This window comes from Balaenoptera acutorostrata, chromosome 2, assembly GCF_949987535.1.
Source record: "Balaenoptera acutorostrata chromosome 2, mBalAcu1.1, whole genome shotgun sequence".
In the NCBI taxonomy this organism is placed as follows: Eukaryota; Metazoa; Chordata; class Mammalia; order Artiodactyla; family Balaenopteridae; genus Balaenoptera; species Balaenoptera acutorostrata.
Genome location: NC_080065.1, coordinates 142,099,208 through 142,122,713, shown reverse-complemented (window position 1 = coordinate 142,122,713; position 23,506 = coordinate 142,099,208). Strand labels below are relative to the sequence as shown.

General features: G+C 39.6%; 1 protein-coding gene across 3 annotated transcripts; it reads right to left on the bottom strand.

The window, feature by feature from the left end:
• Positions 1–1,220: 1,220 nt before the first annotated feature.
• On the bottom strand, positions 1,221–8,480 carry THG1L (tRNA-histidine guanylyltransferase 1 like). Of its 3 annotated transcripts, XM_007165530.2 has the most exons (6): positions 8,252–8,480; positions 7,253–7,429; positions 6,417–6,586; positions 5,128–5,216; positions 3,814–3,921; positions 1,221–2,736 (listed from the first exon to the last, which is right to left on the bottom strand). In XM_007165530.2, the coding sequence occupies exons 1-6, from the start codon at positions 8,440–8,442 to the stop codon at positions 2,575–2,577; spliced, it is 897 nt and encodes a 298-aa protein (XP_007165592.1). In that variant the 5' UTR covers positions 8,443–8,480; the 3' UTR covers positions 1,221–2,574. The 3 variants fall into 3 exon arrangements, with proteins under 3 accessions (XP_007165592.1, XP_007165593.1, XP_028021906.1); XM_007165531.2 differs by lacking the exon at positions 3,814–3,921; XM_028166105.2 differs by lacking the exon at positions 8,252–8,480 and having other exon boundaries at positions 6,417–6,491; positions 7,253–7,319.
• Between the last annotated feature and the right edge of the window lie 15,026 nt (positions 8,481–23,506).

Here is a 23,506-nt window from a genome sequence, read left to right as displayed (position 1 = left end):
AGTGCATAATAAATGCTCTGTGAATGTTAACTAATACTGGTTAAGTGTACAATGAAACTGAAGGATGATGGGTGGACCCTGGTACTGCATTTCCTACACCCTCTGCAAAAAGAAATTTATGCATACACCAGAAAGACGCTAGTATTAAGGCAAATTCACTATCACTGATGTTGTAAGCATTGCTAAGCACCTGGAGGAAATGAGGATGCTGCAATTGGAGGACAAGATAATGGAAGATTTTCAAAACCTGGTTGTACTTTGGAGCCTCTGTTCAGCGGAACATTTTTTGTTTTTTTGATATTAAAATAATAGTCTACTCTACACCAAAGGCCCAGATATTACCCCCTCATCCAGCAGAGCCAAGATGTTTCCAGTCCCCTACAGGCCACACAAATCACTTTCCTAATTGCCACCACTCTCCCAAACTGCTATCAACTGGTATTAATTCTATACAAGTTGCTTTTGTGTATATTTTAAAGTTTCCTTAAAACCTGGAAAGGAAGCCTGAGAGAATACTATTCTCTTTGAGAGCAGGATCAAAATATACAGCTGTGAAGTATACTTTAGAATACATGATGCAAAATAAAAAAGATAACATAAAAAGCTACCAACAATGCTTCTGATAGCACTACATAACTTAATAGGTAAACCCGGGTTATTCCTTTGCTCAAAGCCCCTGCCCCAAAACAAACCTCAAACCTGCAAACTGCTGGCAGTTCAACAAGCAAGTGCACATCCCCATTTTATAACAAAATCAAGTGATAGCCTTTGTGGTATCACATAACACCCACAGAAAACACAAAACATCCGTGGGTAGTTTTCTTGAAAATTTGTACTAATACCTACTTATATTTGTTTTGATATAAAATGCTATAATTTACTTACAATTAAGTTAAACTTGCCAATCAAGAGCTACATTCTTATTGCCTTACTTGGCCTATCACAGTGTACTAGCCTAGGTATATCATATTTGGGCCTTGTTACACAAAGTGTGGTACATTGACCATTATCCACCAAAAGCCTTTGAACCCCAAAATCTTCATGCGGAAAGCTTAGAACTGGCATTTTAAATGAGTATTTCAAGTAAATTTGTTGCATCCAGAAGTCTGTGAACCACCACTGTGATGAAGAGATGTGAGCCTGGCTTATGTAAAGACATACACACATGAAAGTCAGACTCATATACTGCATTTGTATGAAAAAAACAAATGAAAAATTAGGCCAAGGGAGTTGAAACCTTTATTTTTTTCTCTCAAAGAAATTTTATCAATTACCAAACATGAGCCGTCTCCTATTCCCATGAAGTGAACAGGAAGGGAAAAAAAGGCATCGACAGATGGGGTGTCAATTGGTGAGGGATGAGACCAGCCGTTGCCCTTTCAAAAATACATTTGCTTCTTGGCTGTAAATTCTACAGTGCAAGACCAGGCACTGGGATGTGGGCTGTCTCTTAATTAATTCTTTATAGAGCCAAATTAATCTTCTTCCTCTAAAACATGAAATGAGGACAAGAGGAGATGTGAGTTCTCTACCACCTATCCCCACTGCCTCCCCCCTTCAGAGGCCAACGGCTTGGCAACGTGCAGTTCCTGCTGCTCCTCACCCAACGCCACTGGCCCGTCGGCAGGTAGAACTATTAGGACTCCTCTGCCACCTGCTACCTGTGACCCCAAGATGAGTGTTGGTCCCGCTGTTCTCCAACTCAAATGTCATTGTTCTGATTATACAGAGGCTACCTGAGAATCTTTTTCAGGAAGTCCACAGGAAGGTGACTTTCAAAACTGAAGTGTCTAGAGGACAGAGAGTAAATGTTTCTTCCTCCTCGTTCATTCATTCTCATGTTTTCTTTCTCCCACATGAACAGGTAATTCTCTTTCTTCTTAGAAGGACGTTAAGTGGCCTTGTAATCATTGCCCCTGGCAAGATGATCATGATGAGCAGGCTGCCAACTCCAAAAAATCAATCTAGGGAATGTTTACACAAGGACATCCAAACTACAACTCATTTGTTCAGCTCAAGTTGCCAATCTGGAGACTGGCACAAAGCCCTCAGTTTGCCCTGGAATTCCTGAATTCAGAGGCATAGGGCAGGCATCAACCCATATTAACTCCAGGTCTGCCAAAGATGAATGCAAGGAGATAAGTGGGAAAGGTGACCAAGGTCACTGGATTCTGTGGTTAAGAACAAGTGGGCGAGAATAAAGTCTGGGCTCATCTTCTATCATAGGTGAAAAGAGCTTGACAAGTTTTTGTAAGACTTACGCCACAATCTAAAAATGATTCATTCTGCAAGGCATAAAATAGTTCCTGCTTTACAAAAATAGTACCACGATTTTTTAAAAACTGCACTTCTACCAAAGGAACCATGTTTCAACACTGAAAAATAGGTGTTCCACTTAAAGCAGAACAAGATACACCACCCACATCCATCCCTTCTTTCTCTGTTCCCCTCCCAACCAGAGTCATGTCACTCCCAGGACACTGTTCTGCATGGCACAGATGCTAGGGCCACCTAAGGCCAGGAGACTTGGGGGACCCTGCATGGTCAAGCACACCAGTACTGAAAAGCAAAGGGTCAGCTGTCTTCATCTAAGATTTCTGGATGTTCCTTCCAGAAAGCATCCCCAATGATATCGCAGTGTAAGGGCACCGCCTTAGTCCTGGTCCGGGTCACCACCATCTTTTTTCCTTCCATTTCTGCTGGCAGCCTAACTTCTTTTGTCATGACTTCATCCACCTATAGGTAAAGTTAAAATATTGACACATTAACTAGAGAGTAGGTTTGGGAGAGAAGAGGGAGAAGTGGGGGAAGTTTACTTTTTTACTTTATATACTTCTGACAAATACATATTTTCAGGCATATATATATATATATATATATATGAACATATATATACATATATATATATATATCAGAGATATATGTATATCTCTCACCATACATGAATTTCTTTACAACTAAAATACTTTTTAAAAAGTTATGTTGCTATATTTTGAAAGGAGACCTTAGGAACAAAGAAGGGATTCTATATTCCTTGTTAGCAATAACCATAAAATTAAAGACATTTCTGCTCTCCCACCTGCATTAAGAAGGATCCGAGTCTGTGCCAAACAAATGTTTTAAAAATACTAATAAAAGAGCTGAAGCTGCCAGTGGGATGCCTAATACCCCTTAATACTTGAAAACATTCATTTCAGAAAAAAATACTTTAGACAGAAGGAAATAAATTTAGAGACTTCATTATACCCAAGAGCTGGATCAGAGCAAAAATATTGGTAGAATTAAGGATATAGGTGAATGCACGGACAGAATATTAAGTTAAGTATGAATGTCTAGGGAAGCCCTCAAACATTCTGCAAGGGACAGAACCCTCACATATAACATCAGTTCCTCATATTATAGTTCTCATGGGATGGAAAGACCATTTAATGGAATTATCCAGTGTGGGAGAAATTATTTTTTTAAATGTTCTCTAAATGCAAAAATTCTCATATCTGCACATCTGCACTATACCTGTTTAAAGGGGTTTGATTAGATTTGGGGAGAGCTTATAACATAGAAAAATAAGTGTAATAATTCTAAAACTCTGTGATTCTACTTACAGAATGGGGGAGTCCAGATCACAATGTTCACTGACAAACTGACAAAACGAGCATCCATAATAATAATCTATAGCATCTCGTTTTGGAAAGGGTCTAATTTGTGCTACTGACTGGAGTCCCATCAGCATACAGGTAGCAGGCAAGACAAAGCCTGGGATGGGCACAGGCTTTCCTTCTGACCTCCGTTTTTCCTCAGACATAACAGTATTACCTTCTGCCATATCAACACAGTTCCCTTCCTATACATCAGTGGCTCATTATTGTAGTTGATGTTGAATTCGGAAAATAAAATCTCATTCTTGTCTGCTGTAAGAGTTCCCTGAAGAAATAAAAACAGATATAAAAAGCTTTGTAGGTCTTTTCTCTCCCCTAACCCCACCTATCCATTCCACTCTCTATCTAAACTTCCACAACAAATCAAGAAGTGGAAGCATTTCATCAAACATCATATAGGAGTTAATGAATTTTCATTTTAAAAGCAGTTCAAATCTTATTTAAATATCAAAATTCATAAAATTCTCTTTTGTAGCAAATAACTGGCTTTACAAGTCACTACTGTGATGGGGTGAGAGGAACTAATAGTAAGAGTACCGATTCTGTACTAGATAGCTTTTGTATTATTTGACCCTCATAACCATCTCCATTTTAGAGATGAGAGCTCTGAAGCTTAGAAAGATTATATAAATTTTCCGAGGCCAAAAGTGCTCTTATTCGTATAAGAATCAAAATCTGATCTCAGCACTTCCAAACTCTGGCTAGATCTACCAGTCTTCCTATTATTGCTACATATGCAACTTTATCATTATTGTTAATAATGACAACCATTTATTGCATCATTATAACGTCCCAGGCATTGTATTAGGAGCTATTACAACACATCATCTCATTTCACGGTTAGTTTTCCTACAAGTAGCATGGTCATCTAATAATACAAGCCAGTATTTATTAAGTACTTACAGTGTGCTCTGTACTAGCCTTTATGTGTTTTACATGCATCATGCCACTTAATTCTCACCAGAAATCTATGAGGTAGGAACTACTATTTTCTACATTTTACCTATTAAAAACTAAGGCAGAGAGGATAAAATTAAACAAAAGCCTCTGAGTACAATTATTTGACCCCCCGAGCCTAAACTCTTAATGATACACAGGAGTCCTAACCCCAAGAAACTCCAGGTCCCCAGCAGGGACTGACAGTCATGAAGCAGCCAGGTGGGGCTGACAAAAAAAGAAGAGCAAGTGCCCTTTACAGGGGGCAGCCTATACACAGCTCCAGCTAAGCATTACCATGTGGGAGTGTAGAGCCATTAATTCCATTTTCCAGCTGAGGACACTGAGGCTCAGGGAGTAGTAACAACTTATCCACAGTCACAAAGCAAGCAAGCAGCAGACCTGCTACGAGTATGATCTTTATATCTTTTCAAAACAAAACTGTAAAAATTTAAGAGCTTAAAAAGAAGGCCAAATGTCATGAGAGAGCATAAACTGTCCCCCCTTAAGTATTAATGCAGTAAGATCTTTATACCTGTAATCTCTCTTGGGCTTGTATTGGTGTTAATCCAGACTGCTGTACTAGTGCCCAGAAAACTGTATTATAAAGATTATTGATGTGACCTGTAAAGAAAACATAGTGGCACTGTGTATGCACATAGAATCTTTATTCAATATTCACCCTTCAAAGAGTACTGGAACCCCACCTCTCTCCTCTTTAAAGTAAAGAGACCGCAGAGACATATAATTACTTGTGCAAAGCCATACACAGGGAACACAGGGGGAAGTGGTCAAGCAGAAAAAACTTATTTCCTAACAGTTTTTTTTGTTTTGTTTTGTTTTTAAATATATATATTTATTTATTTATTTAATTTTTGGCTGCATTGGGTCTTCGTTCCTGTGTGCAGGCCTTCTCCAGTTGCGGCGAGCGGGGGCCACTCTTCGTTGCAGTGCGTGGGCCTCTCACTGTGGTGGCCTCTCCTGCTGCAGAGCATGGGCTCTCGGCACGTGGGCCTCAGCAGTTGTGCCACGTGGGCTCAGCTGTGGCTCACGGGCTCCAGAGTGCAGGCTCAGTAGCTGTGGCACACGGGCCCAGCTGCTCCGTGGCATGTGGGATCCCCCCGGACCAGGGCCTGAACCCGTGTCCCCTGCCTTGGCAGGCGGATTCCTAACCACTGTGCCACCAGGGAAGCCCCTCCTAACAGTTTTATCCTGTCATTTCAGTTGTGCTTTACACAAATCTGTTAACTTGTGCATTAAGCTAAGGAATATTTTCCAAGTTATTTGATTTATATTATTCCCACCTCTCTTCCAGCTCTCCTGGCAAAATCAAGACACACCAAATGAATAAAAGTCTCACAAACATTTCATCATAGTCATGTAAGGAAGGGTCACAACTTGAATACCCACTGAAGCCAGCACAAACATAGATGTGTAAAGCAGAGTTCCCGAGGGAACAACAGGGAATGGTAGAGGCTGAGGCACACTGGCTCCTATGTGCATGAATGTGTGCCTGCGTGTGTGTGTCTGTGTGTGTGTCTGTGTGTATAAAGGCAGCAGTCACTACGCAGGTTCTGACCAATACTAAGTGGGGATATAGACCTAGTATTGCCAGATCTTCTGATTTTTCCAAAAAGAAAAAAAAGCTGGAAATAGGTAGTATTTACATAAAACCTGCCAATTTTTCAAGTATTTTCAACTAATTTTTAAAACTTGAAATACTGCATTCCAAACAAAATACATGGGCCAAAAATGTATCAGATCATCACCTCTAATATAAGGAATCAGTAGTTTAACTACATCTGTTTATTTGGTTTCACTTACAATCTGCTTGCCGCCAGCTGAGATAGTCCTTTAAGGTCTGGTTGCTAGGATACACCACGACTCTTCCATCAAAGCCTGGGGGATACCGAAGGGGCTGGTCCTCAAAGTAATCCCGCCAGTAAAACACATAGCTGGAGGCGAACTGGGAGACCACGTGAGTCATAAACTTACTTTCAAAAGGCACAGTGGGTGGAGCAAGAAAAGAGAAAATACATGATATTAATTCAACACCATGACAGGGTCTGTGGGTGTAACAGAGAGATAACACAAACTGTCCAGCAAGCCAAGAGATAAGATGCGATGGGTCAAGAAAAACTATTTTAGTATTTCAGTTATATATTTAAAATGCAGCCTGTCTCTCCTTCTAGTCCTATAAGTAATTTACTAACGTCAAATGTTCTTCCATAGCATGTGACGTGAATTTACGGTTCAAGAGGTTTTTTTTCAGGTCTTGGAAGGAGGGGAACCATTGTTTTAAAAACATCGCAATTCATTACATGATCTGTCTCCTGTGAGAATTTCAATATACTGCCAAATCAAATATCAGATTTGTCTAATTTGTACTCAGATCCTCCTTAACTAAAAGTTTAGTTTCTGTTTCTAGTCTTAATGTTCAATGCCAGATCAGTCTAGAAGCTAAGGTGATGGGGAATAGAGAGAAAAAATTAAAGAGGTATACAGAATGCTCAGGTATCAGATGGAAGTACAACAGTCTAACCTGTTATATACATACATTCTGCAGTTGCAAATACTACAGTCTGTAAGTCTGTGATTAAGATAAGCAGAAGCCAAATGCTGGTAGGAAATATTCTGAAGGAGCTAGGCCACAAAATTACCTGGCTCTTCTTTTAAACCAATTGCTTTTCCGCTTGAACACAAAGCTGTACTCATCACTCTGTCCATACGCAATCACAATATCCTCCAGTTCTTCCATTACGGTTTGGGCACATTTAGTCATTAGATGGAGAGCACGGCTGTCATTAGGTTTTGTAAAGTTGTGCTTCTCAGCAAACCTTCATAAGGGAAAAAGAAGAGGGAAAAGGGCATGGGTGGAAGAGAACTTGTCATTAATACCACAGATCAAAGAGGCTGTTCAAAGAGGAAGATACTGTAATAGTGCTGGGAGTTCCAGTAGCCACAACCTGATCCATTTCGTTAAGAACTCTAGTTTTTCTTGCTCTAACCAACTGAGAAAAAGGAACATAAATACTAAGCCTCCATTCACTTTTCAGTGAAATGGGGATTAAGTTACTTCATAGGATTCTCCTTAAGATTAGAGGGAGATAACAAATGTAACTATGCCTGGCTCCTTGTAAGTGCTCAATAAATATTAACTACAATAATAATTACTAAAGTAACACTTTTTAAGACTTAAATTCCCATCTTTCTGCTACACTTCTTTCTTTTTTTCTGACTTTTCCCCTCCTGAATCCAGTCCATTTGTCCTGCTACTTAATAATGAAACAACATACTCTACAGTGTTGCCCACAGCAAGGCCAAAACGGGCCGCTGAACAGTCAGCCCTCAAAGATACCTACCAAAATAGCTTGTCAATTTGTTGAAGAGCTGAAATAATGGGCCCGAGAGTGACTTTTTCCACCACAGTCTTGCTAATGGACACCCCAAGCCAGCTCCTCACTAGGGGAGCACCGTGTCTCGTTTACCCCGCCTAGCTCGCGTTCAAGCCGGTTGTAGCCAGCACGCAGGGTGCTCAGTGCCGCGCGCTCACTGGCTGCCGAGTTACCCCGATAACCATGAGCTAGGGGCTGCGACAAATGTGTCGCATTCTCTGGAAGCACTGGCGAACCACGCAGCCCTGAGCCCAGCTCGCTCACCGATGGAAATTCCTGCCGTCCAGCCTCACCACCACCCAACAGTGGGCAAGGCATGTGTCGTCAGCCTCGAAGTCCCGCACGTACTCGAACTTGCTTTTTGCCATTGCCGCTCCCAATTTCAAGCACCGTCTCAGAGGGACGGAAGTGGCAGCCAAGCAGCCGCGAATTTTCACGGCGCCGGCAGCCCACATTTCCCCCACGGAAACGAAAGCACCAGAGAGCTCCGCCTCGGAAGTTCCTGTGTCTTCTCAGGGTCGCTCTAGCCGTAGTGGAAGCCAGCATCTCTCTCGCCTCTCCTTGTAGTTCTTCGCGGACTTCCGGGACTGGAAGGAGGGTTCCATTCGTTTAGCACTGCTCATGGTTGCTCGTCGGTCTCCTAACGTCCTGCAACAAATCATTCTCACGAAATTTTAAAAAATTCAATTCTGGCCAAGTTTGAAGGTTTGTGATTTTTTTTCTTTCCAAATAGCATTTGTTAATTTGTTGTAGAAAATGTGGGATATATCGAAAAATATAATTAAGAAAATTAACACTTCATGTCTCCCCTCTCCCTGTCAAAGCACTGTGGATGGTTCCTTACGGTCTCTTTTTGTATATGTATGTTTACACAGGGAATACACAAAATTGGAATCAGACACCTGTACAATTTTTATATTGTTTCCACTCACCTCGAGTATTTGCCAACGTCATTAAATATTTCAAAGAGTGACTTAAAATAAATAAATTAATTAAAAGGACTCATTCTAACATACGTAGTACTAAATTAAGTCATTCAACTTTTTCACAAAGACTCAGTGCTTGAGATCTTGTTGCTAGTAGATACTAGTAACAGTAAAACCCTAATATTTGTACGATGCTGTATGATTTATAAGGCTCTTTTGAATTCATTACCGTCATATATATATCCCTCAAGAAAATATCATTCAAACAATATAAAAGGATATATGGTGAAAAGTAAATCTCTCACTGACTCCTAACTCCCTACTTTAAGCAATCACTGTTACCAGTTTCTTGCATATCCATTCAGGGAGAGATATAGAAATAGAGACAGAGATGAACATAGAGATAGAGATGTGTTTTGTTTTGGGGCAAATTATGCTCAGAGACTGAGACTGTCTTTGCTAATATTTTATTTACTATAGGTTCACTGTGGGAATTATAATTTCACAAGCCAATAGCACACTGGATATGTCTCTTAATAAGCCAATAAAGAAATAACATACTCCAGATGATAGATTGCTTACACTATTGTTCCAGGCAAGGGGAGATAAGAGAAAGTCCAAATTCAGTTGAGGTGTATCTTTCCTATGCGGTTGGTTCTCAGGAGAGTTGGCTTGGCCAACCACAAGTTGATGTCCAGATGCCAGCTAAACAAAAGCGGAAAGTCCCCTGTTGCTAGAGTATGTTGTTAGGGAATGAAGCCTGGTGTTGAGGTGCAAGATGATCTTTGCTGGGTCCCTGCACAGCTTTCGCCAGTGCTGGTAAAAGAGTCACTTTTACCAGCAGAAGCTTATGCTCCAAGGGTCTTCAGAGAGCTGTTAGGTCAGCAAAGAGTCACCTTGCCCAGGTCAAAACTCTCAGATAGTCCTCACAAACTCCTCACCACAGTTGCTTCTTAGTCTGTTTTTATTGATAAGCCCCCAGTGGGGCCCCTCAGCAGTTGAGCTGCTGGGTGCTTATCGATGACAACAGATGAGATAATGACATCCTGACACAACTTACTTCATTCTTATAGCAAAACAACTTTATTTCTTTACTTTTTTTTTTTTAAAGAAAGATTCTTAGATTTATTTATTTATTTATGGCTGTGTTGGGTCTTTGTTGCTGGGCGTGGGCTTTCTTTAGTTGCGGCGAGCCGGGGCTACTCTTTGTTACGGTGCACAGCCTTCCCACTGCAGTGGCTTCTCTTGTTGCGGAGCATGGGCTCTAGGCACGCGGGCTCAGTAGTTGTGGCTCGTGGTCTCTAGAGCGTAGGCTCAGTAGTTGTGGCGCACAGGCTTAGCGGCTCCACAGCATGTGGGATCTTCCCGGACCAGGGCTCAAACCCATGTCCCTTGCATTGGCAGGCGGATTCTTAACCACTGCGCCACCAGGGAAGCCCAAAACAACTTTATTTCTAAAAACAACTTTTTTTTTGCCTTTGCCATAAACAAGTGGATTAAAACAACTTCACTTTAGTCATAAACAAGTGGATCTGAAATCATATCAAACCACTTGGAGGTTTCTGGAGCAGCCTAGCCCAGTAGATGAGAAGGAGCAGTGATGTGGAGTAGCTGAGGAAAGGATGGGGATACCTCACTGCAGTCCCCCTCAGCTTTGGGGGCCTAGAAAAGATCATTATCATTATCAGTCCCATAAGAAGGATCTCAGAGGTTGGTGGGGGGCAGGAGCTGGGAGTTGCCTCTGGGGCCACTGGGCAAGTACAGTCACCCCTCCTGGAGAGGATATGGAGACAGACAGAGCTAGAAGGGCCAAAGGGAGCTATGGCTGCTTCTCTTCAAGGGATCCTTGGAGGATCAGGCTGGTGCTAAAAAAATGGCCCCAGGCACCATGCCAACCCAGGAAGAGAGGACTTCGCACCACCCAGCCAATTACGTAGAAGGCCTCTGCCTTGTCTACACCCTAGTTCAGCCCTCAATGGGAATTAAGCCTTGAGAAGAGGGGAGTGATGCAGAGAATCTCAGAACCAGAATGTGCCTCCCACCTCCTTCCAGGTTGTTGGAGTGGGAGCAGAGTGAAAGAGCAGACCCTGGACCTCCCACTCCAGCCCTTTCAAGTAAGAGGCCTGGCCTGCACTGGGGCTTTGAGGGAGGGGACACTTTTCACAAAAAGACAAATACTGTATGATTCTGGAAACTTGATGAGGTGCTTAGAGAAGTCAAATTCATACAGACAGAAAGTGGAATGATGGTTGCTAGGGGATGGGGGCAGTGGGGGAAGGGGAGTTGTTGATGAGTATAGAATTTCTATTTTGTAAGATGAAAAGAGTCCTGGGGAATGGGTGCAGAATAATGTGAATATACTTAACAGCACTGAACTGTACTTAAAAATGGTTAAACTGGTAAATTTTTTGTTATGTGTATTTTACCAAAATTAAAAGTTAAAAAAAAATTCTGCACATAGATATTTATGACCTAACTGCATGCTGACCTCTATTTTTCAAAAATTCTGTTACTTAGAAGATCATATACTCACTAAAACAGAAAGAAAAGTTGCCTTTGGTATGGAAGTCATGTTTCAGTTTGTCTTCCCTGATGCTGACTCATTTCATTTATACTAAGAACTGTATTATGTAAATGAAATTTAGGGTGGAGGCAGGTAAGAAGGAATAATTTGTCTCTAAAGTCTCCTTCCCTGCTCTGAACCACTGTAATCAAATTTCTGGCTGGGAGTAATGCATATGCTTCCAGGAACGAACTGCCTAGTTCTGTCACAGTTTTGAGGCAGAGAGAAGCATTAGGACATACTAGGACATACACAGGTATAAAATTTAGAACTATTATTCTAGAGTAAATTAATGATTACACATCTTGTAATTGCCATAATACATTTATTCTGAATTTTTGAGACATAGCTTGCATAGGTCAGAGTGAATGGATTTTATTTCTGAATAGTCATTGATTGTGTGTCCTTAAAGGGACATGCTTAGTCAACTACCCATTCTTTCTCTACTTAGCAGCAGTTCTGTAAGTCATGAGGACGTGGTCACTGGAGGGCTTGGAAAAAAATATTAGGGGAGAGACTTCCCTGGTGGTCCAGTGGTTAAGAATCTGCCTTCCAATGCAGGGGACGCAGGTTCGATCCCTGGTCAGGGAACTAAGATCCCCCATGCCGCAGGCGGGGTAACTAAGCCCATGTACGGCAACTTCTGAGCCCGCGTGCAACTAAGATCCGACGCAGTCAAATAAATAAATAAGTAAATATTTTTTTAAAAATTAGGAGAACAGAAAGGGGAAATTAGATGTATGTTTCCTAGTCCACTTGACCTTGTTCCACTTAATCTCATGAATTTACTCATTCATTGAACAAATGTTTCTTAATTTCCTACTATGTACCATGCACAACAGGATGCAACAGCAAACAATGCAGCCATGGTGCCTGCACAGTGGAGTTCATGGCCAATGACGGAGACAGACATTAAACAAGAGTTGCACAAGTAACCATTAAACTAGAATTGTGTTAAGTGTTGTGAAACAGGTTGGAGGCCCTGCCCTGATTGGGGGACTGGGGATGAACCATGAAGTTTCCCCTGAGGAAGTAATACTTAAATTGAGATCTGAATGATGAGGTCAAAAGACAGCTTGCTCTGCATGTTCCTAGAGTCTTTGAATTTTAATGTTGAATGAATATTTCACCAAAACATTTTGCTTGTACGAAGTTTTGGAAAAGGACCCGGAGTGACGTGAGTTTCCATATCATGGATCAGCCAATTAATAAATACCTAATAGGAACCTTCAATGTGTAAGGGCACTGGGCAAGATACTGACTGGGAAAATGTAATAAATAGTCATACCTTCCAGGTGTAAGAAACTTAGAATTTTCAAACCATATTCTCATTTATTATATCATTTTCCCTTTTAATGAGTGTGTGGGGGAGGCAGAAAAATAATTCTATTTTTTAAGAAAGGAAACAAACTCTGTGGGAGTTGGTTAAGTGATATGCCCAATATCCCATGGCTTCCACAACCAGAATTAGAACCCCGTCCTTCTGATATCGAGTCCAAGTCTTATCTACTCTATGACCTTGCCTTTCTATGTTTTAAAGGAATGAAGTGGATAGCTGTTTTTTTGCCTACTCAACATCCCTTTTACTGTCTTTTGCCAAAGGCACCCCACTGTCCTTTTCCCACCCTCAGACCATTTGGTTTATGTGGGGATAACCCTATCCCACCTTTGCTCCATGGTGAGCACTTGACTAAAACCACTGTAGTGTCACAGTGTGAATTAGAAAAATGCACCCTCTCCAGCAGATATAGTTGTGCACGAGGCAAAAGCGTGGTGTGCCCTGCACTGGACCTCAGCTCCTGCTTGTTCTCTTTGCAGTGAATAACCTGCACAAACACATGTGGCGGCCTCACTAATAACTGAGATCTGTCTAATCACGTTCAGAGATATGCACCTAGCCCAAGCCAGGTCAATGAGACAGTCTAGCACTGTGCTAGAATGACTGGGAAAATGAGACTCTCTTCCTATTAGAGTTGCTACACTGGTAGCCACAAAGCTTTAAGCAGGAAGAGCCCCTCCCTGCTCCACATTAAGCCTACACAAAGGGAAAAAATCTGAAAGATGGAGAAAAAAATTTCTGATGACACTGATCACCATGCCTGGAGCCAGTGCTACTCCTAGACTCTTATAAGTTCCAGGAAAGCAGGGAGGGACCCTGTTTAATATTTTTCAAAGCTGTATCGCCCTTGCCTAGAACAGTGTCTGGCACAAGGGAAGCAATCAATAAATATTTGTTGAGAGATTGAGCCAATAAGTTCCTTTTTTATTTATGAAATTGGGTTTTTAGATGTCTCAATTCATTGGGGTATAAATAAATAATAACTTCATTTTTTTCCCTAATAACTGCTCTCTCTTGTTCTCCTTTGTTGCTGGTTAGCAATTTCCTTAAAGAATCTTGTTCAAAACCATACCTTTCCATTTAGTAAAATGTATTAGTGTTGGTATTCAAATACTGGTCAAGAGCACAGTGCTCCCCTGCAAGGTAGGCAACTCTCCCTCTCTGCCCTATTCCACTATCAAGTCAGGATGGGGAGGTGGTTGATATAGCAGATCTGGTTTGGGTATCAGGGTGATGCTGGCCTTGTAGAATAAGTTGGGAAACATTTCTTCTTCCATTTTTTGGAATAGTTTGAGAAGGATAGGTGTTAACTCTTCTTTAAATGTTTGATAGAATCCATTTGTGAAGTGATCTGATCCTGGACTGTTGTTTGTTGGGAGTTTTTAAAATTATTGATTCAATGTCATTACTGGTATAGGTGTATTCATATCTTGTATTTCTTCCTGATTCAGTCTTGGGAGATTGTGTGTTTCTAGGAATTTATCCATTCTTCTAGATTGGCCATTTTATTGGCATACAATTGTTTATAATAATCTCTTATGATCCTATGTCTATGGTGTTGGTTGTAATTTCTCTTTCATTTCTGATTTTGTTTACTTGGGCTCTTTTTTTTTTTTCTTGATGAGTCTGGCTGGCTAAAGGTTTATCAATTTTGTTTATCCTTTCAAGGAACCAGCTCTTAGTTTCATTGATCTTTTCTATTTTTTCTTTTTTTGGTCTTTATTTCTGCTCTGACCTTTATTATTTCTCTCCCTTTACCAACTTTGGGTTTTGTTTGTTCTTCTTTTTCTAGTCCTTTAGATTTAAGGCTAATTTATTTGTAATTTTTCTTATTCCCAGAGGTAGACTTGTATCACAATAAACTTCCATCTTAGAACTGCTTTTGCTGCATCCCATAGATTTTTTTGACGGTTTTTTCCATTTTCCTTTGTCTTTAGGTATTTCTTGATTTCCTCTTTGATTTCTACAGTGATAAATTTGTTGTTTAGCAGCATTTTGTTTAGCCTCCATGTGTTTGTTTATACTTTTTGTTTTTTTTCTTGTAGTTGATTTCTAAGTTCATAATATTGTGGTTGGAAAAGATGCTTGGTATGATTTCAGTCTTAAGCTAATTGAGACTTGTTTTGTGGTCTAGCATGTGATCTCTCCCGGAGACTGTTCCGTGTGCACTTGAAAAGATGTGTATTCTGCTGCTTTTGATGGAATGATCTATATGTACATCTATTAATTCCACCTGGTTTAATGTATCGTTTAAGGTCAGCGATTCCTTATTGATTTTCTGTTTGAATGATCTGTCCATTGGTATCAGTGGGGTGTTAAAATCTCCTGCTGGTATTATGTTGCTGTCAATTTCTCCCTTTATGTTTTTCCATATTTGCTTTATGTATTTAGGTGCTCCTATGTTGGATGCATATATATTTACAATTATTATATCATCACAAGACTTTGTTTTGAACTCTGTTTTGTCTGATATAAGTATTGCTACCCCAGCTTTCTTTCTGTTTCCATTTACACAGGGTACCTTTTTCCATCCTCTCATTTTCAGTCTGTGTGTGCCTTTAGATCTGAAGTGAGTCTCTTATAGGCCACATATAGATGGGTCTTGTTTGTTTTCTTTCTTTATCCATTCAGCCACTCTATGATTTTTGAATGCAACATTTAGTATATTTACATTTAGAGTAATTATTGATAGGTATGTACTTATTGCCATTTTGTTAACTGTTTTGGGGTTGTTTTTGTAGTTCTTTTTTGTTCCTTTTTTCTTCTTTTGCTCTCTTCCCTTGTGATTTGATGACTATCTTTAGTGTTATGTTTGGATTCCTTTTTCTTTTGTGAGTGTGTAGCTATTATAGGTTTTTGGTTTGTGGTTACTGTGAGGATCATACTACTATATATGTATATTATTACAATCAAATATAATTATATTAAGTTAATGATCTCTTAAGTTCAAATGCATTCTAACAACTCTGCATTTTTTTAGACCTATTATTTCAGCTTTATTGAGGAATAATTGACATAAAATTACAAGATGTTTAAAATGTATGTCGTGGTGATTTGATGTATGTGTACATTGTGAAAGGATTCCACCCATCTCGTTAATTAACACATCCATCACCTCACGTATTTATCCTTTTTGGGGGGAGGTAAGAACATTTAAGTTCTACTCTTTCAGCAAATTTCAATTATACAATACAGTGTTATCACTACAGTCACCATGTATTTTGTTAGATCCTCAGACCTTATTCATCTTATAACTGAAACTTTGTACCCTATTACCAACCTCTCCTTATTTCCCCCACCCCCCGCCCTGGTAACCACTTTCCTGGTCTGTTTCTAGCCTTTGACTTTTTTTTTTTTTTTTTTTAAGATTTCACATATAAGTGATTCTATGCAGTATTTGTCTTCCTCTGCCTGGCTTATTTTAGATTAATTACATTTAAAAAGTATTCCAACCCATGTGCTCAAAAGCTGTATAATCTTCCTTTACAAATCACAGTTTTTATTTAAGTTGTATAAAAACCATATATGGTTTGCATTTTTTTTCTTATTAGTCATCAATTTTATACACATCACTGTATACATGTCAATCCCAATAGCCCAATTCGTCACACCACCACCACCCCCCTGCCGCTTACCCCGCCTTGGTGTCCGTACGTTTGTTCTCTACATCTGTGTCTCAATTTCTGCCCTGCAGACTGGTTCATCTGTACCATTTTTCTAGGTTCCACGTATATGTCTTAATATACGATATTTGTTTTTCTCTTTCTGACTTACTTCACTCTGTATGACAGTCTCTAGATCCATCCACGTCTCAACAAATGGCCCAATTTTGTTCCTTTTAATGGCTGAGTAATATTCCATTGTATATATGTACCACATCTTCTTTATCCATTCGTCTTTCGATGGGCATTTAGGTTGCTTCCATGACCTGGCTATTGTAAATACTGCTGCAGTGAACACTGGGGTGCATGTGTCTTTTTGAATTACAGTTTTCTCTGGGTATATGCCCAGTAGTGGGATTGCTGGATCATATGGTAATTCTATTTTTAGTTTTTTAAGGAACATCCATACTGTTCTCCATAGTGGCTGTATCAATTTACATTCCCACCAACAGTGCAAGAGGGTTTCCTTTCCTCCACACCCTCTCCAGCATTTGTTGTTTCAAGATTTTCTGATGATGCCCATTCTAACTGGTGTGAGGTGATACCTCATGGCAGTTTTGATTTGCATTTCTCTAATAATTAGTGATGTTGAGCAGCTTTTCATGTGCTTCTTGGCCATCTGTATGTCTTCTTTGGAGAAATGTCTATTTAGGTCTTCTGCCCATTTTTGGATTGGGGTGTTTGTTTTTTTAATATTGAGCTGCGTGAGCTGCTTGTAAATTTTGGAGATTAATCCTTTGTCAGTTGCTTCATTTGCAAATATTTTCTCCCATTCTGAGGGTGGTCTTTTCGTCTTGTTTATGGTTTCCTTTGCTGTGCAAAAGCTTTTAAGTTTCATTAGGTCCCATTTGTTTATCTTTGTTTTTATTTCCATTACTCTAGGAGGTGGATCAAAAAAGATCTTGCTTTGATTTATGTCAAAGAGTGTTCTTCCTATGTTTTCCTCTAAGAGTTTCATAGTGTCCGGTCTTACATTTAGGTCTCTAATCCATTTTGAGTTTATTTTTGTGTATGGTGTTAGGGAGTGTTCTAATTTCATTGTTTTACATGTAGCTGTCCAGTTTTCCCAGCACCACTTATTGAAGAGACTGTCTTTTCTCTGCTGTATATCCTTGCCTCGTTTGTCATAGATTAATTGACCATAGGTGTGTGGGTTTATCTCTGGGCTTTCTATCTTGTTCCATTGATCTATGTTTCTGTTTTCGTGCAAGTACCATATTGTCTTGATTACTGTAGCTTTGTAGTATAGTCTGAAGTCAGGGAGTCTGATTCCTCCAGCTCCGTTTTTTTCCTTGCTTTGGCTATTCGGGGTCTTTTGTGTCTCCATACAAATTTAAAATTTCTTGTTCTAGTTCTGTAAAAAATGCCATTGGTAATTTGATAGAAATTGCATTGAATCTGTAGATTGCTTTAGGTAGTATAGTCATTTTCACAATGTTAATTCTTCCAATGAAGAATGTGGTATATCTCTCCATTTGTTGGTATCATCTTTAATTTCTTTAATCAGTGTCTTATAGTTTTCTGCATACAGGTCTTTTGTCTCCCTAGGTAGGTTTATTCCTAGATATTTTATTCTTTTTGTTGCAATGGTAAAGGGGAGGGTTTCCTTAATTTCTTTCAGATTTTTCATCATTAGTATATAGGAATGCAAGAGATTTCTGTGCATTAATTTTTTATCCTGCAACTTTACCAAATTCATTGATTAGCTCTAGTAGTTTTCTGGTGGCATCTTTAGGATCCTCTATGTATAGTATCATGTCATCTGCAAACAGTGACAGTTTTACTTCTTCTTTGCCAATTTGTATTCCTTTTATTTCTTTTTCTTCTCTGATTGCTGTGGCTAAGACTTCCAAAACTATGTTGAATAATAGTGGTGAAAGTGGACAACCTTGGCTTGCTCCTGATCTTAGAGGAAATGCTTTCAGTTTTTCACCACTGAGAATGATGTTTGCTGTGGGTTTGTCATATATGGCCTTTATTATGTTGAGGTAAGTTCCCTCTATGCCTACTTTCTGGAGAGCTTTTATCATAAATGGGTGTTGAATTTTGTCAAAAGCTTTTTCTGCATCTATTGAGATGATCATATGGTTTTTATTCTTAAATTTGTTAATATGGTGTATCACATTGATTGATTTGCATATATTGAAGAAACCTTGCATCCCTGGGATAAACCCCACTTGATCATGGTGTATGATCCTTTTAATGTGTTGTTGGATTCTGTTTGCTAGTATATTGAGGATTTTTGCATCTATATTCATCAGTGATATTGGTAATTTTCTTTTTTTGCTGTATCTCTGGTTTTGGTATGAGGGTGATGGTGGCCTCGTAGAATGAGTTTGGGAGTGTTCCTTCCTCTGCAATTTTTTGGAAGAGTTTGAGAAGGATGGGTGTTAGTTCTTCTCTAAATGTTTGATAGAATTCACATGTGAAGCCATCTGGTCCTGGACTTTTGTTTGTTGGAAGATTTTTAATCACAGTTTCAACTTCATTACTTGTGATTGGTCTGTTCATATTTTCTATTTCTTCCTGGTTCAGTCTTGAAAGGTTATACCTTTCTAAGAATTTGTCCATTTCTTCCAGGTTGTCCATTTTATTGGCATAGAGTTGCTTGTAGTAGTCTCTTAGGATGCTGTGTATTTCTGTGGTGTCTGTTGTAACTTCTCCTTTTTCATTTCTAATTTTATTGATTTGAGTCCTCTCCCTCTTTTTCTTGATGAGTCTGGCTAATGGTTTATCAATTTTGTTTTTCTTCCCAAAGAACCAGCTTTTGGTTTTATTGAACTTTGCTATTGTTTTCTTTGTTTCTATTTCATTTATTTCTGCTGTGATCTTTATGATTTCTTTCCTTCTGATAACTTCGGGTTTTGTTTGTTCTTCTTTCTCTAGTTCCTTTAGGTGTAAGGTTAGATTGTTTATTTGAGATTTTTCTTGTTTCTTGAGGTAGGCTTGTATAGCTATAAGCTTCCCTCTTAGAACTGCTTTTGCTGAATCCCATACATTTTGGATCGTCGTGTTTTCGTTGTCATTTGTCTCTAGGTATTTTTTGATTTCCTCTTTGATTTCTTCAGTGATCTCTTGGTTATTTAGTAACGTATTGTTTAGCCTCCATGTGTTTGTCTTTTTTACGTTTTTTTCCCTGTAATTCATTTCTAATCTCATAGCGTTGTGGTCAGAAAAGATGCTTGATATGATTTCAATTTTCTTAAATTTACTGAGGCTTGATTTGTGACCCAAGATGTGATCTATACTAGAGAATGTTCGGTGCACACTTGAGAAGAAAGTGTAATCTGCTGTTTTTGGATGGAATGTCCTATAAATATCAATTAAATCTATCTGGTCTATTGTGTCATTTAAAGCTTCTGTTTCCTTATTTATTTTCATTTTGGATGATCTGTCCATTGGTGTAAGTGAGGTGTTAAAGTCCCCCACTATTATTGTGTTACTGTCGATTTCCTCTTTTATAGCTGTTAGCATCTGCCTTATGTATTGAGGTGCTCCTATGTTGGGTGCATATATATTTATAATTGTTATATCTGCTTCCTGGATTGATCCCTTGATCATTATGTAGTGTCCTTCCTTGTCTCTTTTAACATTCTTTATTTTAAAGTCTATTTTATCTGATACGAGTATTGCTACTCCAGCTTTCTTTTGATTTCTATTTGCATGGAATATCTTTTTCCATCCCCTCAATTTCAGTCTGTATGTGTCCCTAGGTCTGAAGTGGGTCTCTTGTAGACAGCATATATATGGGTCTTGTTTTTGTATCCATTCAGCAAGCCTGTGTCTTTTGGTTGGAAATTTAATGCATTCACGATTAAGGTAATTATCGATATGTATGTTCCTATGACCATTTTCTTAATTGTTTTGGGTTTGTTTTTGTAGGTCTTTTCTTCTCTTGTGTTTCCCACTTAGAGAAGTTCCTTTAGCATTTGTTGTAGAGCTGGTTTGGTGGTGCTGAATTCTCTTAGCTTTTGCTTGTCTGTAAAGCTTTTGATTTCTCCATTGAATCTGAATGAGATCCTTGCCGGGTAGAGTAATCTTCTTTGTAGGTTCTTCCCTTTCATCACTTTAAGTATATCATGCGACTCCCTTCTGGCTTCTGGAGTTTCTGCTGAGAAATCAGCTGTTAAGCTTATGGGAGTTCCGTTGTATGTTATTTGTCATTTTTCCCTTGCTACTTTCAATAATTTTTCTTTGTCTTTAATTTTGCCAATTTGCTTACTGTGTGTCTCGGCGTGTTTCTCCTTGGGTTTATCCTGTATGGGACTGTCTGCACTTCCTGGACTTGGGTGGCTATTTCCTTTCCCATGTTAGGGAAGTTTTCGACTATAATCTCTTCAAATATTTTCTGGTCCTTTCTCTCTCTCTTCTCCTTCTGGGACCCCTATAATGCGAATGTTGTTGCGTTTAATGTTATCCCAGATGTCTCTTAGGCTGTCTTCATTTCTTTTCATTGTTTTTTCTTTATTCTGTGCCACAGCAGTGAATTCCACCATTCTGTCTTCCAGGTCATTTATCCGTTCTTCTGCCTCAGTTATTCTGCTATTGATTCCTTCTAGTGTAGTTTTCATTTCAGTTATTGTATTATTCATCTCTGTTTGTTTGTTCTTTAATTCTTCTAGGTCTTTGTTAAACATTTCTTGCATCTTCTCAATCTTTGCCTCCATTCTTTTTCCGAGGTCCTGGATCATCTTCACTATCATTATTCTGAATTCTTTTTCTGGAAAGTTGCCTATGTCCACTTCATTTAGTTGTTTTTCTGTAGTTTTATCTTGTTCCTTCATCTGGTACATAGCCCTCTGCCTTTTCATCTTGTCTGTCTTTCTGTGAATGTGGTTTTTGTTCCACAGACTGCAGGATTGTAGTTTTTCTTGCTTCTGCTGTCTGCCCTCTCGTGGATGAGGCTATCTAAGAGGCTTGTGCAAGTTTTCTGATGGGAGGGACTGGTGGTGGGTAGAGCTGACTGTTGCTCTGGTGGGCAGAGCTCAGTAAAACTTTAATCCTCTTGACTGATGATGGGTGGGGCTGGGTGCCCTCCCTGTTGGTTGTTTGGCCTGAGGCAACCCAAAACTGGAGACTACCTGGGCTCTTTGGTGGGGATAATGGTGGACTCTGGGAGGGCTCACGCCAAGGATTACTTCCCAGAATTTCTGCTGCCAGTGTCCTTGTCCCCACGGTGAGCCACAGCCACCCCGCCTCTGCAGGAGACCCTCCAACACTAGCAGGTAGGTCTGGTTCAGTCTCCCCTGGGGTCACTGCTCCTTCCCCTGGGTCCCGATGTGCACACTACTTTGTGTGTGCCCTCCAAGAGTGCAGTCTCTGTTTCCCCCAGTCCTGTCGAAGTCCTGCAATCAAATCCCACTAGCCTTCAAAGTCTGATTCTCTAGGAATTCCTCCTTCCATTGCCGGACCCGCAGGTTGGGAAGCCTGATGTCAGGCTCAGAACCTTCGCTCCAGTGGGTGGACTTCTATGGTATAGGTGTTCTCCAGTCTGTGAGTCACCCACCCAGCAGTTATGGGATTTGATTTTACTGTGATTGCACCCCTCCTACCATCTCATTGTGGCTTCTCCTTTGTCTTTGGATGTGGGGTATCTTTTTCGGTGAGTTCCAGGGTCTTCCTGTCGATGATTGTCCAGCAGCTAGTTGTGATTCTGGTGTTCTCACAAGAGGGAGTGAGAGCACGTCCTTCTACTCCACCATCTTGGTTCCCAACTCTGCATTTTTACTTCCCCCCTACACATTTAATGTTTTGACATCATATTTTACATCATTTTATTTTCTGCATCCCAAAATACTTATTGTGGATATAGAGGATTTTTACTATTTTTGTCTTTTAACCTTCCAAATAACTTTATAAATGGCTGATCTACTACCTTTACTATATGATTGCCTTTACTAATGAGATTTTTCCTTTCATAATTTTCATATTTCCAGTTGTGGTCTTTTCTTTTCCACTTAGAGAAGTCCCTATAATGCTTCTTTTAAAGCTGATTTGGTGGTGCTGAACTCTTTTAGCTTTTGCTTATCAGTAAAACTCTATCTCTCCTTCAAATCTGAAGCAGATCTGCCTTGCTGGGTATGGTATTCTTGGTTGTAGGCTTTTTCCTTTCATCATTTTGAATGTATGATGCCATTCCCTTCTGGCTTGCAAAGTTCCTGATGAAAAGTCAGCTGAGAGTCTTATGGGAGTTCTCGTGCATGTAACTAGTTGCTTTTCTCTGCTGCTTTTATGATTCTTTATTTTTTGTCATTTTAATTATTATGTGTCTTGGGGTAGACCTCTTTGGGTTGGGTTCATCTTGTTTGTGACTCTGTTTTCCTGGACCCTAATATCTGTTTATTTTCCTATGTTAGGAAGGTTTTCAGCTATCATTTCTTCAAATAAGTTCTCTGCCCCTTTCTCACTCTCTTCTCCTCTGGGACCCAACGTTAGTACACTTGATGTTAGTACACTAGATGTTGTCCCAAAGGTCTCAAAATTTTAAGAGACCTCATTTTAAAAAATTCATTTTTCTTTTTTTCTGCTCAGCTTGGGTGATTTCCACTATTCTGTCTTCCAGTTTGCTGATCTGTTCCATCTAATCTAAAGTTGATTCCTTCTAGTATATTCTTTACTTCAGTTATTGTATTCTTCAGCTTTATTTGGTTCTTCTTTATATTTTATAATTCTTTGTTAAACTTCTCACTGTTTTCATATATTCTTCTCCCGGGTTCATTGAGCATCTATATGATCATTTACCTTGAGCTCTTTATCAGGTAGATTGCTTTTCTCAAATTCTCTTAGTTCTTCTTCTGGGGTTTTGTTCCTTTGTTTTGAACATATTCCTCTGTCTCCTCATTTTGCCTAATTCTCTGTTTGTTCCCATGTTTTCGGTAAGTTGGTTATGTTTCCTGATCTTGGAGAAGTGACCCTGTGTAGGAGATGTCCTGTGGGGCCCAGTGGTACATTCCCCTCTGATCGCCAGAGCTATATGCTCTGGGGTGCCCCCATGTGGGTTGCATGGGTCCTTCTTGTGGTGGGAGTGGC

What these genes read in the sequence shown, in the direction of transcription:
- THG1L (XM_007165530.2), bottom strand. Translation starts at nt 8,442, where the DNA reads ATGTGGGCTGCCGGCGCCGTGAAAATTCGCGGCTGCTTGGCTGCCACT. An exon ending in GACGGCAGGAATTTCCATCG is followed by an intron (nt 7,430 to 8,251) that starts GTGAGCGAGCTG and finishes TCCCTTATGAAG; the next exon opens with GTTTGCTGAGAAGCACAACT. An exon ending in CTGTGTTGATATGGCAGAAG is followed by an intron (nt 2,737 to 3,813) that starts GTAATACTGTTA and finishes CTTTACCTATAG; the next exon opens with GTGGATGAAGTCATGACAAA.